Source organism: Lepidochelys olivacea, assembly GCF_965140295.1.
Source record: "Lepidochelys olivacea isolate rLepOli2 genome assembly, chromosome: 25".
NCBI lineage: Eukaryota > Metazoa > Chordata > Testudines > Cheloniidae > Lepidochelys > Lepidochelys olivacea.
In genome coordinates this window covers 18,064,810-18,083,658 of record NC_140435.1, presented here as the reverse complement: position 1 = coordinate 18,083,658, position 18,849 = coordinate 18,064,810, and the positions used below count along the sequence as shown (strand labels likewise).

The 18,849-nt window shown below is 41.5% G+C and overlaps 1 protein-coding gene across 2 annotated transcripts in view; it reads right to left on the bottom strand.

Moving 5' to 3' along the window:
- Positions 1-18,629, bottom strand: part of ELL (elongation factor for RNA polymerase II) — an 85,813-nt gene extending 67,184 nt beyond the window's left edge. The window contains exon 1 of one of the 2 annotated variants that reach the window (XM_084614668.1): positions 18,486-18,629. In XM_084614668.1, the coding sequence (XP_084470794.1) occupies positions 18,486-18,620 (135 nt within the window). In that variant the 5' untranslated portion in view covers positions 18,621-18,629. Of the gene's footprint in view, positions 1-16,195; positions 16,217-18,485 lie in introns of those variants that run through there. The other variant, XM_084614669.1, reaches the window with a different exon arrangement.
- Between the last annotated feature and the right edge of the window lie 220 nt (positions 18,630-18,849).

Below are 18,849 nucleotides of genomic sequence, written 5' to 3'. Positions count from 1 at the left end.
TGGCAAGATTCCCATGAAGACATTCACACTCAAAACTCCCTAGAAAATCTCTTTGATGCAACACTGGCTTTTCTGCAGAAGTATTTTATTGGCATTATCAGATCTTGTTAAATTAGGAAAGGAATGAAAAATACAGTAGAAGGAAACTGAATATTCCAAAATTCCCAACCCCGTTAAAAGGTGAATAGAGTTGCTATTTTTCCCCTACAGATTTTAAGCAGTTTGAGATCCAAAATCAGTATTATCAGTTAACTATACAGTTAAACTTCATTATATTAATATTTTAAAAGCCATTTCCCTGAGGCAGTTTGAGATCAGGCTTCTGTACTCCCTCCAAGAGAGAAGAGCTTTCCTGAACTACTTACTAGACGCTTGAGATGCGATCACCTCTCATGAGGGAAACAAACGAGATGTGGCCAGGAAGAAAAGAGAGAAGAGTTAAGAACTGTCTGAAGTACACTGAAAATTTTAAACTATACATAATTCATTAGTGAGCTAGGTTCCTAGATAGTTTAGAGGTGGTGAGGGATTTCCCACACAGACTGGAAAAGCAAGGCATCTTTCACAATACTCTTCACCAATTAACCTTTCCAAAATAAACATTTTAGACTAATTATTCCTGGTTTATTTTTAAAATCACATTTACTTGTCTTCTGAAAGTAATCAGAACTCCTGGCCATTTGTGGACAATGGAAATTACATAGCATTTTTCACTAGGGGTATTAACTTATGGCTCTGATCATTTATACCCTGCTTAAAAATCCCTTTCCTCAACTTGTTATGGTATTCTTCCTGAGTTCCTGTTCCAAACTTTTGTTTAGTGTTGTAATGCATGGTTAAACAGCTGCCATGTTCCACTCCAGAGGGGACAGAAGTGTCTCCTGTATATAGTGCCATATAAATACAGTATGGAAGTGCAACTACAGTTAATACACGTTACGTGCATCTGCCGAAAGAAAAACAAGCCCTTTGTCTTCTATACCACATTTCCCCAAATCAAGAGCTACTGAGAGTTTTATGGCAAATTTCCTCATACAAACTGAACAAGAATGGTGACTGACCCAGTCAACCTTCCATCCTTTCCCTATTGGCTTTTGTTTGAAATGCTTCGGCCAAAACTAATGAACTTTGACATTAGTTTAAAAAAAAGGTCACCACTGCTTCTCTCCATTTCAATAGTAAAGTAGTTCAAAGAAATCTTTTCCATGCTGAACCGTATCAAATACAGGCCCTGCTTAATATTACAGACTGTTTATTTATGCTCCCTGTTTATTTTGGCTTCAATCTTTGTACTGTACAAAATCCTGGACTGTGAAAAGAAAGAGATGCTTTCCCACATGTAGCAAAAAATTGTCCTATGGAAGTCTGTTTCTTCCACAACTTTACACCACTCCCCTTCTCGCCCACTCCAAGAAAAAGTGAGAGAATATATATATAAATTAGCACAATAACCAAGTTATTCCATCATAAAACATCTTCAAAAAAATAAAGTACTTATGCTGAGGAAGTTTTATCAAGTGGCCAGAGCACAGGATTTGGAGTCAGGACCATGGTTCCATTTCTCCTCCTGCCACAGGCTTGCATGACCTTGTGAAGCCACTTTACCGCTGTGCTCCCATTTCTTTCTGTAAAAGATGGCTAACAACTTATGTGACACACAGGGGTGCTGTAAAGCTTAATTTATTAATATCTGCCAAGCACTCAAATCCTCAAAGGAAAGCTGGAAGTTAATCAGTATCTTTAGAGTAATACCAGAAATGGGAAAAATCTAAAATCCACTGTCATTCTGGAGCTCTTGACAGTTCTAAATGGTTATTTCTGGTTATCACTGTCATGTCAAAGAAGCTGATTATTTTTCCACAACTAAGCATTTGTTGCTAGCCGGGCAATTACTGCCAAAATGGATGTGTGCATACGAGCATCATTGTCCTTTCCTTTTAACACTACCTAGTGGGTTTCACTGAGCCCTCAAGCACCTTTTCACCAACAGCGTTTATTTAAAAAAAAAAAAAAAAAAAGATTTTGAAGGGACCCCATCAAGTTGAAGTCTAGTCATTTAAAAAAGTAGTTTAAATAACCCCAAGTAATACATCTGCCCTTTTTGCTCCCTTTCCAATTTGAGTATTTACAGTTATTTTACTAATTTTTAAACTATTTGTTTTTAAGTGAAAGGCTCACCAAGGGTTGACTATACAAGGGAAAGAATTGACTATACACAAACTCCTATCAAATGTACAAAGGAAACAAAGCAAAAAATGGAGAAAAATCATTTCTTTCCATTAGTGTAACAATAGGTAGTCAACCTCACCTCTGAAAATTTAGTTACCGATGGCCCTTTAATCAACTAGTTCTAAAAGGCTGAACAGTTGTACTAGCCTACTAGTGCTTTGCATAGTAGGCAAAAACCAGGCAAGTTACAAAACATTTTCAGCTGTAAACTAATAAAGGGAAGACAACCAACTAAGGCTGGTAGAACCCTACAACAATGGAAGAATGTAAAAAATTTGAGACTGCTCTGGTAAAAATCCACTTGTAATGGAGTTCGAGAAGAGAACACTGAGCCCTTGGAAAGCTAGAAAGAAAAACTGAAAAGTTGAAAAAACATTGGAGAAAACTGAGGGAGGGTTCACAGCACAGATACTCCAACATAGCCATTTCAGCCTGCCATTTTGGAGTCCAATATAGGCGATAAGGTAGCACGTCCTATACAAAAGTTACATAAACACAACCCAACAACAGGCCGTTGCAAGTAAGTTTTCCACACAGAAACCAGCGAGAATGGACTTTCAGGCCTGATTCAATAGAAAACACTAAAAACGTTCAAAATACAGACTAAATTCCCTGGGAAATAAGGCATTTAAAGTGCAAGAGTTTCTCAAAATTGCAGTTTTGAGTTCTCCTCACCCATTACACTACAGACATCAAGATTCCACCCTCGCTGAATTCCACTTGCACCCAAGACAAGTTAAGAAGTCAGTTCAGAGCCCCAACACCTATGATACCAATGACAGTTCAGATATTGAGCGTAAGGTCATTTTCAGAAGACTTGACAAAATGTTTTGCTTATAAAAGTTCCATTCCTTTATTAAAATATTTGTATTAGCTTTATACTCAAATTCACATTATTACTTGAAGTTTAACATGTGACAACTGCACCAGAATAAGTGTCAGCTGGTAATATTCCCCTTAAGCGTGTCTATTCTATAGAGCTTGAAGAAAACAGCATAATGCTAAACATTTGAAAAATGAGAAGCAAAATGTAAACAATCTATAAACTGAACGTGTAAAAGAGAAGTCACTACACTGACCTAACACTGTCACCCCCCGTCACAGCATACATGTACCAGTTGGGTTATTGTTAACCTAATATCAAATCATTCATTTGAGGGGTTGCTTTTAAACAGGCAGAATTGGTTGAAATAAATACACACTCATAATTTAGAACATCCACAGTTTTTAATCTTGTTAAAGGAAAACAGTCAGGCAGTTTAGGTATCAAATTTAAGTTAGTAGAAAAGCAGTTTTACAAAAATCAAAAATATCAGAGATGATCTAATGTTTTTGGGAAGTGGTTTATATTGTTTTAAACCTTCCAAAAAAAAAAAAAAAAGGCATATATAGTTTGGATTGAAATAATCCCCTGAAAAGTGAGCAGTCAAAAATTGCAGTATTGCAGTAGTATGTGAAAACCAGAACTCTTCATTATCTAAACTGAGTGAATTGCCAAAGTTAACTTTGTCTTTGATTATTTTAACTTTAAAATGTTCACTTTTATTACAAGATATTTTCAGAAATACAAGTAAGGAATTCCTTTTTAAAGATTAAGCATTAATAAAGCATTAAGAACTACTGTGAAAAGGATCCTCCCTACAGCTCACAAGGTCTAAAATGTGATAGAAAGCTTTTTAAATAATCTGTTTTTAGAAAAGGGTTAGTGACCATTGTGAACAACAGTTTTTACTGTCAAATACCAGTGCTTCATTTATACACAGAGTCACGACAAACAGCCAAGTAGTAACAAAGCCTTTTATACAAGTGAATTTTACGTATTTTTCCACAGACAGATTGACACAATCTGGTAACATGCATGCTGTTGACTTGCAACTCCTGTAAGTTTGTTACAATGCAATTCTGAGGAAGTCGAAACCGCTTTTCCCATAGGAATCAATGGTATGGGGGGGGTTGGTTCCTGAACCAAGGCTTGATACCACAATAACCCAGATTTTTGTACTAAGTAAATTATAGATGACCCACGTTGCAACATCCGTGTATTTACTGTGCACTGTATTTTGTAAGCAGCATTCTAACGAACATATCGAGGCACATGTGCTGCTCCGAATGCTGGCAACGCAGGCTCAGAAAGCCAGGGAGAATGGCAAACATGCTGAGCCTCAGCCAATCACTGTTCAAGCTTTCTGACTGGCTGAGCCCGGGACTGGGAGCCAATCAAAAACATGCAGCAACCCTACCTGGCAACAAGCTACGCTGCTGCCTCAAAACCAATCAGAAGCAACCCCTTCCAGCTCCATACCAGTATAACCCAAGAAGTGATTGCAAGCAAACTTTATGCAGATCGAGCATCGTAAGGGCAAAACAAGCAGTCAATTGGAAAGTGTCATTAGTGGCGTCCGACTTAAGCTGGGCGTTGTAAGTCCAAGGACTCCTTGTACTCTCACTCAGAAATGCAATCTATTACAGTCCCTCCAACTACAGGCAGTTAGTGGCCATTTGTAACCCCCATGAAGTTGTAGGTCACTGACCTGAAATCTGTCTGGCTTTAAAATGACCTTTGTACTAAAAACGAAGTTCCAGGCTCTCTTCCAGGCTCCAGAAACTACTACACTGAAGTTCTGGCAGTTAGTTTCTACAAAAGAAAGTTTAGCCAGTAGACCAGCAAGTATATACTATATACAGCAAGTGATAATCTAACCGAAGGGTAGCAATGACACCAGTTCTGTACACCATTCTCAACATCATACTTATTACACAAAGTAAACATTAGTGATTGTAATTCCATTGACTGTCAGTTAATGGATATTAAACACCACACCAAGATGGAATTTTAAAGAGGGTTTTTTCCTCTGTATTCTTTTAACGAAAATATGGTAATTCCAAGCCTCCAAGTAGGGTAAAGAAAACACCTCATTTGTTTTAGAATACGCTAACCAAAATACAAGGTTCTTTCAGATGACTGCTTGCCCACAGAATGATCTTAGCTGGCTGACAGAAGTGTCACTGTGATCCTTACCTGCTCATAATTTGTACTCCTTTTGTTGCAGGGGGGACTACAGCAATGCAATTGAGAGTTCAGATGGACCTTAACATTCCCAACTGTCCAACCATGGCACATGCCTCACCACATGCACTGCTGAGCCTGGGACAAACAGCCAGAACTGGTTTTCTTGGTTTTACTGCTGTGGGCATCTAGATCTTATTGCTACTTTTATCTTTCTTAAATAATTAGGCTGTACAGTTGAAGCAACATGGAGATGAAAGTAGGCTGCAATGCAAAGCACACGACCCTCAGTAGAGGAACAAGAATCAAGGAAATCCTGAAGAAATCCCACCACCCCCCTACAATCCATCCCAACCATAAGAAAGGAAGCCAAGAGTCTAAACTTAGCTTCCACCATGCTTTCAAACAGCATCGCCAGCTAGGTCAAGGTGCTTTGAGTCTTAGTAAACATCAAACACAACATGAACTGAAGAGCACAGTTATACTCCATCAGGGCTCTTCTGAGTCACAGAAATTCAGGGAAACCACTAGTTCTTCCTTGCAGATTAACGAGAAATAGAGTCATTGCAAACACTCAACACTTCCACTGGAATGATACTGGGTTGTTTCCATCAAAGTTGACTATGTTATGCAAAGCAGACAAATTAACTTCACAATGATTTCATCTGCCTAACCATCTTTCCCTCCCCATTCCAATTACTGTGTGCTGCTGACAAGATAAAACCACCATCTCTCTGTGCTGCTGGACTCCTTCCTGCCTACTAACACTTAATTGGCTGGAAAGGCCTCTGTTGAGTAAAGTAAGGCTCTCCCTTCCCCTCAATAGACCTTCTGGATGAGAACACACAAAACTAGCACTGTTCTAACTACATTTTTATTTGCACTGCCGGGTTGATTAGTAACATAATCCATTCCAAAAATAAACTGACAAACAGTAGAAGAAAAACTTCTAAATTAAAGAAATCTGCCCTTAAAATCAGATGTTGCTCTGTTCCCCACCAGGCAGTCTGTGGACGTTAATGGTTACAAGGGATTCCAAAAGTGAGCATCAAAAGTCTAAGATAAGAACAGTAAAAATATACTACCTCTGCTAACTAAACAGCAAAAAACCACATCCCTGCATCAAACCTTGCAGTGGTACAAGCTTAAATGTCCTCGAGAGACTTTTACAGCCTAGCAGACACAGAATCTCTTTCACTGAGCAGAGTGAGTCGTTTAATGCACATACGAAAACCATAGTATGGCTATTGAACCTTCACTCAGTTATGTGATCAGAATTTTTAGCCTCAAAATAAATGGTAATTGGAATGATAGTGGATTCTTTTAAGAAAACAAATGGCTGAGATATCTGAGCTCATTTGAGGTTAGATACAGTTTCTTTGCTGTCAGTTCATCCAAGCTTTATTTTAAAATTAAATTTTAAAAAAAGCTTCTCAATACTGGACTGGATGCATTGGCTCCACAATTGCATATGTGAAAGATGCAGTTTAATCTCTAGACAGGTAGGTACTACCACAGTGGGTTTCTCTACATTGCAAAGGGTTGCAGAGTATCAATTGGAAGGCCGTACAAATAAACCTTAACCACCAGTCTATACACAGCAAAATATCAGCAGTAACTCTTCCTGGTAAGTGGGAGTTAAGACTTTTCAGCTTTAGGAATTACAAAATAAACATTTTCGTTGATCTTGATGTAGAGATCAGTTGTGCACTATTTAAAAATGGCATCAGTAGTGTGTGCTCAGTTACAACAAAGTTCTTGTTTTATTCTTCTAGGACTTACGAATCATGCCCCTAGTAAAAAAGTTGCAACAAATTCCTAATCGCCACTGTTACACAAATTAAAATTCAGATTTCAAGCAGATTTAAAAGGATATCCCATTTACTTTCATAAATGTTATATAACTATCCTCACTACTAACCCTTTGACAACAATAATCCTTTGGAAACTTGAAAACAAAAGCCAACTTCCTTAGTAAACTTATTTTTGTTCCAGCACACCAGGTTTGTTATTGCAGACCTGCTTCTAAACTCTGAGCTGCACATACTGGTTTGTTATTGTAGGGTCACTTGCCTGCACTGATTTCCCACTCACTCCCACTTAGGACATTGCTCTCACTCTCACTTTTCAATACAGTGAAAGTCAGGATTAGTAACTGTTTCTTATGGAGTCAAACTAAAACTTAAGGGTTTTGTTGTTTTCTGCGACAATAAGGGTCACCCAGAAACTTTTAACCTCAAAACTAGAAACAAGCCCCAACTTCTGATATGGCATCACAAAAGGCAGCCCACAGGGCTCCATCACTGCAGCTGCAGGCAACTGCTGTGGCAATACAGGAAGCATCCCCCACTCCCAAATCCTGAATGAGCGACAGAAAGCAGAACAGACGCCACTTAGACCATACACTGGGGGTCTAACAGAGAAAGGTTGCATTCCCACAGACAGGCAGGGATTCCCCTTCTTACTGAATGGCTGCCCATGAAATGGGGACAGGATGCTAACAGTCCATCCCACATAATGTAACTCCCAGGGCAGGAGTAGAGTGGGGAAGGCAGAGGGCAAGGACTAGCTCACGAAAGTCTAGATGAGATTGAGAGTAACGTCCCTTTAAAATAAAGTACTGAAACACTTATCAGGGGCTTTTCAATGTGGAGGAGGTGGGAGACTAGATTAATAAGATTTCTGTTTTAAAGGATAAAAAAGTATAAATCAGGATTTGGGATTTACCAAGATTGTAAGTACCCCATTAAAACCCCTTGAAAGTTCAACTGACAATTTGTTTTTCGGATCTCTTCTTAAAACATATTAGGAATATGGGAACAGTGATGTGAGATCAAATGAATGGTCCATTTGGTCCAGCATTCCTGGTTAACAATGGCCAGAACCAGATGTTTATAAGGAAGGTTCAAGAAACCCCATAATGAAAAAGATTATGGAATAATCTGACTAAAGAGGAAGCTTTTCTTTCTTTCTTTCCTCCCCTCTCCCCCTTCACTTATGTCTTTATTTGGGAAGTTTTAACAGCTTTATAAATCCTAGCCATGTAAGTATCAGAGACAATACAATAATCATTACAGCAGTGAGCTTTTGGTTAGATAAACATTATACAGTAATATTACTGGAGTTCTCTATTTAAAAGGATGTTACTATCTTACAGAGTAAGCATTTTTACACTGCTTATGACATGTCATTTGTAGTGATTTTATTAAATTGAGTTAATTCTCTGATTACGCACTTAAACCAGTTAGGTCTACCAAATTTTAATAAAAAAAAATTTGGACAGATGTGCTGGAGAAAGTTTCTTTCTAATTCCTGTCAATTTATGTCTCTCATGTCTCGAATCACAAGTTTATATCCTTATATTCTTATCCTATCTCATGTAATGGAACTTTCTTATTAGCCAGACATATGCATAACCCTTTGTGAATCCCGCTATAATTATGAAACTCGCTGCCATAAAATGCGTTATGAACAATACTATTTCCTTTTACCAGTTTAAATGTGCAACCTTTTAGTTTCTCCCTGTGGGTATCATGGGTTATTTTCTTTTCAAAATCAAGTCCAACTAGTCTGTATTAGTTCCAGTAGTGAGATCTAATTTACATTCTACACAGAAAGTCCTAGTATAGTTATTTCATCAGACTGAGGATGTTTCTGAACTTTAACCATATTTGTGGATATTTTTCCAGGTTCATTCTTTCCCTGTAGATAGGTTCTTCAATGGATGCAGCTTTCATCAAGCCAGGTAACCACAGCTTCACACATGGGATTAATTTGTTTTCAGTCCAAATCAAGACAGTGCTCCATTTGCCAGTCAGAGTTAATGATAAAAAAAATCTTACTTCTATTCTTTATATTCAGTAGGACTATTCACAGTAGTAAGTCAAGTATGATTTAGGTACAAATCACTCAAGTTATAACAGCAGTCCATCTCTTTTAAAGACGAATTCACAGATTCAAGGGATGGCACCAAATCTTGCTCCCATTGAAGGCAATGGAAAGAAGTCCACTGAGAATTTGTTTGCTGAAATATTAAAGACCTTACAAACCCACAAATGCAAGGAAGTTCCTGGTTGAAAATGGACTAGCGCAGTTCTGACTCAAATTAAAAAGCTGCTTTACACGATTCTCAAGTAGGACTTTTCTTGCTTTTGTGCATTTAAGTCAGACTCAGTGTTATTTTTAGTTTTAGAAAGATTAAATTTGAGTCTCTAATTTCCCTTGGGTATTTTTTTTAAACACTTATAATAAAATTCATATCCACCTCATTCACTGAAAGATATTTGTCCCACTGAACCAATCAAGAATTTGTGATCTTTGCTCACACCTGTCATCTTGTGACCAAGTGGTATGACTTCCAGGCCATTGCAGATTTCAAAGTGCTTTCAGAGTAGGTTTACTTGACACAACTTGCCCAAGTGAGTTTTTCCTCAGCAAAGCCAAAGTCAGTGGCTAACAGGTTACACAAGTGAAGTTTTGTCAATTCCCTTGTTCCCCTGCTCTCTTTTTTGGGGGTGGGGGGGTGGAAAAAATCAGAGAGACTATTTGATTTTTTCACAGTGACTATGAGTCAACAATAATTTAAAACTGTGCCGAGGAGCTGGAAAGGTACAGCAACAAAAATCATACAGAGTCTACGCACTGAAATGTGGAATATGATTCTAATAACCACAACTGGCACATAAGCTCCTGAATGCAGCCCATCATATAATGGCAGGCCCTCTGCTAGCAGGAATATAAAGATCAAGATGAAAGCTTCTTCCACTTAGGGTATTGGGAGATTTTATGCCCAAAGGATCTACACCATGTAGATTAAGCCAGTATTTCTTCCATCCCTACTGGTATCCTTTGCTAGGGTTGTGTGCAACATTCTTATTCTTGCTACACACTATTAATTAGTCCATACTAAACTCTTCTTACTGTGCTGTAAGTATCAGAAAATGATTTCTCTCTAATCAAAGGAGGGGCATGTCATCCAAACATTACTGAACTAGAATTTGGGGTTTGAAAGCTCTTAACCAGCACTCCAAAGAATAACTTTTTTTAAAAGGGATGTGGTAATAATCAGACTTCACCAGTAAACAGATATAGGAAATGACTGAAATGTTTTAGAGTGTTCTGTAGTACCCGCTAATCTGTCACATGGAGCTGCATCGATCTAAAAAGGGGACATCAGTCTCTACCTTTAAATAAATAGCATAATCTGTAGCAAAGGTTCAAGGAGAAGTAGAACTCAGGAATCCTTGGTTCACAGTCCTATCCTCAGACCACATCTCTCAAGTCACTTGATCCACCCCTTTTCTCTACTCCAGTTGGTCCAAGAGGCGAATGCATCAGAAACGGTTTTATCTTTTCTCCGTACGAAAGGGCCCAGGGATGGCTGTAGGCTGGGCACATGAAAAGAGGCCACACATGGCTGCTGATAAGCTGGAACATCACCTTGTCAGACAAGGAGCTGCCCTTTAGCATCAAGTACTTGAAGTTTGTTGCTACAGTCCAAACTGCATGAAATTCTCTCCTAGATAACAAAGGCCAAGTGGCTTTGCTGTATAGATTGTGGAGGGGAAGGGGGGCGGCACGTCTGAGGTTAACAGAAGCCACCAGACTGTAGCTAGATCAGAGAAGCCTCAAAATGGGTGGAGGTGGGATGCCAAATAAAGTCATATTCATATGCAGTGACCAATTTTCAAAGTTAAACAAATCTGGTTTCTTTAAATTAAAAAGGCATCCGTCCAAAACAAAGAAAGGAGAGACTAAGTGTACACAGCAGTGTTTTTTCTAAACCCTGACTATTCACTAGGGCAATGCAAAATGCATTGGATTTTTAACGTTTCCCTTTTCACTTCAGCACTAGAACTCAAAACAAACTATCAGGTTAGGACAAGAGCTGCGAAGAATGGTGTCATCCCGTTTATTATACCAAAATTCTTAAAGATCAGTCAACACGCAACACTAAGTTACTACAATGTGCAAAGACTGCCTTAATGCGTGGGATACTCTAAGCAACATTAATGCTACCACAGAAAGTTATTTCTCCTACAAAATCTAAGCTCCCTTCTCTGCATGATGTGTCCAGGTAAGGGTTTAGGCATGCTGGTTGGGGAAAACTGGCTTTACTGCTGTCTATTCTGTGCCTGCTCTGTGCGCAAGAGGATGCTAGTCTGGGGGATGTCAATCTGGTTCCTTTTGTTAGGATGATGTTCATAAAAGCGTCATTATCCTTAACATTTCTGGAGTAAGCAGAAAGTTGTTAATGCTCTTGAAATTACTGCTGATGCTAGACTAAGGAGAACCCCTCTTCCCTCACACCAAAAAAACAATCCCTGACATCCTTACAATTGCACGTACAAGTCTGACTACTCTATATAGAGCCTTAAAATAGCTGGTGTAGCTCCAAACTTTACCTACTCTTGCAAAGCAACTCTATGCATCCCAGTGTCTCCTTTTATGCATTATTTGCAAACCATTAAATCAACCAAAATGTATTCCTCTTTCAGGGATTATTTGGCAGAAGTTGGTATTACGGTAATGCATGTACTGTCTCTCCCTTCTCACTTTATAACATGCACAAACAGATTTAGAGATACTTTACAAACTCACCCTGCCACAGAGCACACAGTGGGGACTGTGCAAATTATTGAGGAAATAAAACACAACTGACCAGCCTCCATTTTTCTACACTGAGCTCTCAAATTTTAGGTTTTGTTTTTTGGGGGCTTTAAGACTCTCTCCTCCCCTGTTGGTAACAAAGAATCGCTCTGCTAGCAGGACAAAAGCCTTTACTATGTGAGTGAGTGACTGCGACAGAACAGCAGCAGTCTCTCTGCCAGGGAGCATTACAATAAAGTAAAAAAAAATAAGAAAACACATTTCAAAGTGATTGAGACACATGTGTTTGAGGGTCACCCATTAATAGGCCGGGCTCGAAGGTTAGTTTATACTGCAAGCATACAAGCCACGTAGAATATACACCTTGTAATAGCGCGCAGTGCTCGTCTTGAAAGGATGCTATCAAACAGGGTTTTCTTAAGTCTAATTTTGAACGGCCAGAGTTTGATAACACATACTTCAAATAGTCTGAAGTTTAAAAGTATTTTGTAAGGAATTTAAAAATGTTTTTTCTGTTCCCCTGCTGATGTTTATAAGAGATTTGCAATATAGAAGTTAACTGATCACGCAATGGAAACGGTGGAAATAAGCATGAGTTTCTTCTTGCAAGACGCTGAACACAGTGGCCTTAATCCAGCTGCTGGATTTGTGCCACAATACTCAGCACCTTGCAGGATTTAAGACCTATCTGCAGATGAAGAACTGGGCACTAATCTTTCAGTGTTACTTGCTCTCGGAGTTACTTGTTACAATATATAGATAAAATATTTCAAGACAGAATTGTGATTTTCAAATTAATGGTGTGCCTTCTTTAAGGCATAAGCTTGCTATAGCACTTTTCAAATACGATTTCCTCTTGCTACTATTTTCAGTGATAGCCTGACAAAATATCGTTCTCTCTACTTTTCACTGGCATATCACCAAGTAGCCCTAGTTTTCAGTCAGCTACCAGCAGTACAAAAAAGCACATAATAGGTTTATAATCTGCCACTGAATCCCATAGCAACTGTACGTCACTTTAGATGTAAATTATAGACAATTCCTTCCCATGCAATTTGAAGAGTAGAGAAATAAATCTATAATTTGAGCAGATCTAAATGATATATGGTTGGGAGAAAAGCTACCCTAAATAACTGAAAGGAAACAGCCAAAACATACCTCAAACCTCTGTCTGTCCCCTTTCTTGAAATGGAAGGCAGCACATTCAGGTCAAGATTAAAAAAAAAAATCTTTAATGGAAGTTTTAACAGACCAGTAAAGTTTGGTATATCCTGCCCCATCACTGCTGATCATCAAGGGGTGTATGTGCAAACAGACGAGTTTCCTTTTCTAACCAACCTCCTCCTGACTGATTCACTTAGCAACGTCATAATCCCATGTTAGTGATGTCATAAATGCTTCAATTTTGATGGACTGAAGGCATCAGTTAACTAATGAGGTAGGAGAAGAGACAGATTACAGAGAAGGAGTAATTATGCAAAAAGCTTTAAGATAATGTAATGGGTTTTGATGAAAAAGCTATATGCTCTCAACAAGCATCGAGACATGTGCATCCCTTTGAACAGTCCGTGCTGAAAATTAAAGGCCTCATTTTTGATTTCCCACAAGACAACAAAAAGAAAACTCTGTGTGGCCATGCATGCTGTAAAATAACTTGATGTGCAAATGAACCAGATCTCTTACACTCAGCATCTGCTTTGGTAGCTTTCACTTTACCACTGAGAAATTAATGGGCATTTGACTGAAAATAAAAACAAGAGTGCAACTGGCACAGGAGCAGTACCTCACTCCCAAAGCTGGAAGATTCACATGTCATCAACAGACCAAAGTTCCAGGATTAAAGTCAAAAGACTAGAGCGTGCTGCGGAGGGGCGATACCCTTCGGCAGTCCACAACCCAAAATTCACTAGTCTGGCTCATCTGGTGGCCTCAGCTCAAGAGAGGCACAATGGAAAAGTAGGGGTGGAGGAGTGCCTGCAGGCTAGGACTGAGGAGCAGCGACAGAAGCTTGCATCGTCTCCACTTGCCATACTCACAGCTCCTGAATTTCATAATCACTACAATCTTCACAAATAAAGGAGAAAGTCTGATAGCAGATGTAATACAGAAAGCACATACATTAATTCTAAACATCCACAGCATATTGCCCTTTAAACCGTGAAGCTGCAGTTTTAAAGAACTACAGGCTAGAGCCTTAGGAGAGTCACAATTAGAGGTTCCATCATCAGCCTTAATGCTACCCACATACCCTCACCCACCCCACCACAGGATGTAGAACCTTGCCAGTTGCTACGTGACATTTAAGCCTGACATGTCATGTATAAGCATTTTAGTACAGTATATGCCCATTTAGCCAAAACTCTATTATCTGTACCACCGCATTATCTGAATCTCTTCCTTGTCTCCCATGTATCGTACACTGCAGGAAAACGAAGGGATTGAATAATGTGGAGGTTCAGATAATAGAGCTGAGACACCCCCCCCCCCCCCCGGTTAGAACTGCATGGAGGATGACCAAGCCCCCTGCCGGGCAGGGTCCTGCAGCAGTGCAGGGAGCCCTCTGTGGCCCCACTGACATGAGGCTGTGACAGCCAAGTTGCAGAGAGTTCCCTGCACTGCAGCAGGGCCAGTGACACCTGATCCCTGTAAGCACAAGGTGCAGGGAAGGCTGTAGTCCTGATGGGGCAGAGCAGAGTCCTGGCTGGAGGTCTTTGCTCAGTCCCAAACCTTGCCCCTGCAGGGATGGGGTGTTACCAGTCCTGTGGCAACACAGGGAGCCCTCTGCAGGCTGCTGTGACAGAAGTGAGTGAGTGGGGCACAGCAGAGACTCTGGGCTAGGGTTCAGAGGAGGAGTCATTGTTCCAGGCCACTCCAATACTGAATGGCTCCTGCCCTCTCAATTTATCTGAATAAAATCCCAGCCCCCCATGCTATTCAGCTAACTGGGAGTATCCTGTACTATGGTTTTCAGTTGTACAACAGGCTTATGTCATGTACAAGGGGAAAGGGTGGCTCTGCCACATTTGAAAAGGGTGGTGAATGGATTAAGAGCATATCTTTGGTCCTGAATTAGGAAATGGGTCAACACTAGTACTGTACAATGTTCAGGACCCAGGCTAACCAAACAGAAAAATAGGAAGTGCATCAATGGTGTCTTGAACTGACCGTCTCAGGAGAGTCATGGGAATTGTTGGCTGACCAGAAGGAACAGGAGGCAGGAGAAAGCTGGCAGCTGTGTCCTGCCTGATGCACAAGGTGACTGCCAAGCAGAACATATGCATATGCCAATAGTGGAGATGGAGTAAAGCAAAGCTGACACACAGCCATCTTCCTTGGATTGCAGACAGAGCTGTTTCCGGCTAAGATGTGAAATATTGCCCCATTTTATCTCCGTGGTTATTAGCTCAAACAGAATGACAACACAGAATCAGAGAGTCAAACTTAAGCTGTGCAACTGTACATCTAGTTTTCAAAAGTCCACAATCATGAGGGTAATTACATGGGCAAAGGATCAGACAAACGGCAGAAATAATAGTGGTCCTAGAAGTGCATTCTCCTCTTCCCCCCAATGATGCTGAACATAGCATTGCTACAATTTTTGTTACTACACAAGAGTCACAACATATCCTTGATCTTCATGCCCACCTCAATGGGAGATCCATTGTGGATCAAGGTGAGTATATGACCCTAACTTTATGCACTTGGGTCATGGACAATTTTAAAAATGTAATTCGCCCTTCTCCAAAAGGAGTTTTATACCCTCTATCTATAAATAATATTTCAATTACTCCTAAATCAACGAAAATGGTACAACAACACATGGAAGAGTGGCTTGGGCCAAAAATGACTTACCATATATCAACAAAGACCCAACTAGGAGGGAGAAGTCCAATAAGCTGCTCAGAGGCTTCTAACTAGAAGCCAAGTCACTGAACAGAAATTAGCTTTGCCTAGGTTATCTGCCAGTGGTGCAAGCTATTATCAAGCATGCAAGGGGAAGGGAAAAATCAAAAGCTGATGGCAAATACTCCTTTTGGCTGTTCACTTATGGACTATACACTCAACACATGCGTTACAAAAATCAAAGAGCAAACTCAGAAAGTAACTGGAGATAACTTTGTTATCTTGACTGTTTTGGCAGAATTCCAGAGACTGGCCACAGGATTCACACTAACATACTATACAGGGATATGGACAGGTCAGACTCCAAACAGATCTGACTTCAGGTAATAAACAGAATTGGATTTTTACATTTTCTTGGATAAGAGCTAGAGCAATACTGCAGTCAGTTACACCAGATTTAAACTCAAAAAGACGAGGACAAACCCTTTGCAAGATCCTTCCATTTACCTTCTACAAGCCCAAATGAAATTAAAGACTAGCCTTCACATATACTGAAAGAGCAGTACGACGGCTTCTTGGCACAGCACATTTCAGAGGAAGACGACAAGTTCAACAAGCTAGAGAAACTGTTTATAGAACAAACACAGAAACAACGTAAGTGTTTAATAGCCCACAAATTGTCAGGTTATTTATTACACAAACTAGTGAACTCTCATCCTTTTCTACCAATTTAACCATTAGTAGCAGACAAGCCCAACTGTCTCTCTCTTTCAGATGGGGAGCAGAAAGCAAAGTCCATTAGTAGCCCTTGGCTACCAAACAATGATAGAAACCACACTTCATTTAGAAAATAAGCAACCCTATTCATGTGTGACAAGCACTCAAACTAGTTTCCCAAAATATTTAACACAGCTGCCTAAAATCCTTCCTTCCCACCCCCTCCCCACCAAAAAACCACTTTCCTTGACAGACTAATTTTGGAGAAAAGCTACTGCACTATTAGAGGCCTAATGTTTCCTTCACTCGTCACTGCTGACCTTTCACAAAGCTGATAAACACTCATTAAAATATAAATTGCTGTTACCAATGTTAAGTTGATAAACCCTGGGACTGTAATTACCTTTAACCCTCATGCAGAGATTGCCCAACTCACTTCTGTGGTGTAACCAACACCCTAAATTAAAAATAGTGTTGTGACAACATATGGTTTATTCTACAGACACTGGCAAGCAGGATGTTTCTAACAAACAGGTTAGAGTCCCATCTTTTACCACCTACCTGCAAGGTGAAGACAGAAAAATGTGGACTGCATAAGAACAAAGAAAAAAAGTATATTTTAAATTAATTCTAGAGACAGCCTAGTAAACGATGCCCAGTGTTTCCATTTGTATTTATTTACACAGTAGCTAATAAGCTAGCTGAGTGCAATTTGAGGAAACATCTTGACAATAGCCTTCCTGGAAATTTTAAAGATATCAAAATACAGCCTCAATGATGAAGAGAAAGAGAAAAGCTAGCTCCCTTCTCACCTCCAGCAATTAACAGTCTGCTCTAGAGCACACAGAACCCTTGTCTATGGTCAGAGCAAGGCATCTGCCTGCCTGGAAGGGGAAGCTGACAAATCAGAGCTTTTAGCGAGAACAGCAGCAGCAATGACAGGGACAGGAGAAGGAAATTCCCCATTTTACCCAACAGTGTTAAACATCCAACAGTGAGTGAAAGCTGTAGCCTCTTCCTTCCTGGGAAGTGTTTCTCTTGAATGCTCCTCCAGGGTGGAATCTGGGCTCTTTCCAATTGAGGACATTCTGATTCACCCCTTCCTTATCACCCTGTGATATGTAAGGATTAAAACCCCCTGAATTGTTGGGGTGCTGAACCCCTCAGTACAACACAGATCTCTGCCTCACTGCTGTGTGGGTGGGTGTGTGTAAATTCTGGGTATTTTCAGATTGAAACTTCACCTATGTAACCTGAGGGGTACAGCCCCCAGCCCAAGAGAGGGAGGACAGTGTCTGAAAGTTCACAGTATAAATCCCATCACTGGCTCTTGGTAGGGAGCCCAGGATTTGAACCCTTTCTGGATGGAGGTGACCCAAGCCCCACCACCCCAGATTCCTACCTGTCCAGTCAGCACACACACACCCCCCCAACAACCACCAAAGCGGTGTGCAAGGTGCCTCAATAACATCTTCTCTCTACTTGACCCTACCTAAGCCCTATGCCAGACCTGACGCCAAGCCCAGTGCCCCCTGCCGCTCCTTACAGCATACAAGGGGGATCCAGGCCCCTAGGCGAGGGGAGCTGGGGCAGAAGCCCCATGGGCTGGGATGGGGGGGGCACATCCCCACAGAAGATACCTTTGCAGGAATGGGCACCTCCTGGATCCCCCCCATCCAGCTCCCCTTAGACCAGGAACCTCAACACCACCAGCGCAGGACCTGGGAAGCAGTCCCACAATCCCTGGGACTTGCGGGGCGGGGGGGGGGCACAGTCTACCCTCGCCTGTCCTCCCACTGCCTCCCCTGCCTGGGCGGAGAATGGGGTCAGATCCCCGAGACCCCAGGGGGGAGACTCTGCCTCACTCCACTGTCCTCTACGCCCAGGAGCCTGCCCCCCACCCCAGGCCGGCCCCCCCATACCCAGCTGCACCCCACAGCCCCCCCGGGCGCCCCCCTCATATCCAGCTGCACCCCACAGCCCCCCCGGGCGCCCCCCTCATATCCAGGCGGCCCCCCTCATATCCAGGCGGCCCCCCCCATACCCAGCTGCGCCCCCCGGCCGGCCGGCCCCGCGGTACCTTGCAGCCCTGGTAGCCCTCGAAGGCTCGCACCGCGCTGTCCGTCAGCTTGACGTGGAAGACGGAGACGCGGGTGCCCCGGCCGAGCCGCCCGCAGGACAACCCGTACCCGCGCTCCGCCTGCAGCGCCGCCATCTTGGGACCGTCTCCCCCTCCGCGCTGGGGCGGGCGGGGCCTCCCGCCCTATGACACGCCCCCTCATGGATTATTCACCAGGCGATTCGCTGAGCCCCGCCCCGCCGGCGAGCCTGTTGCTGGGCGGAGAGGGGGCACGTGGGCGGGCAAGCGCGCTCTGATTGGCCAGACCGGCGAAGGCTGGCTTCCGATTGGTGTACGGAAGTGAGAGGCGGGGGGTATTCAAATG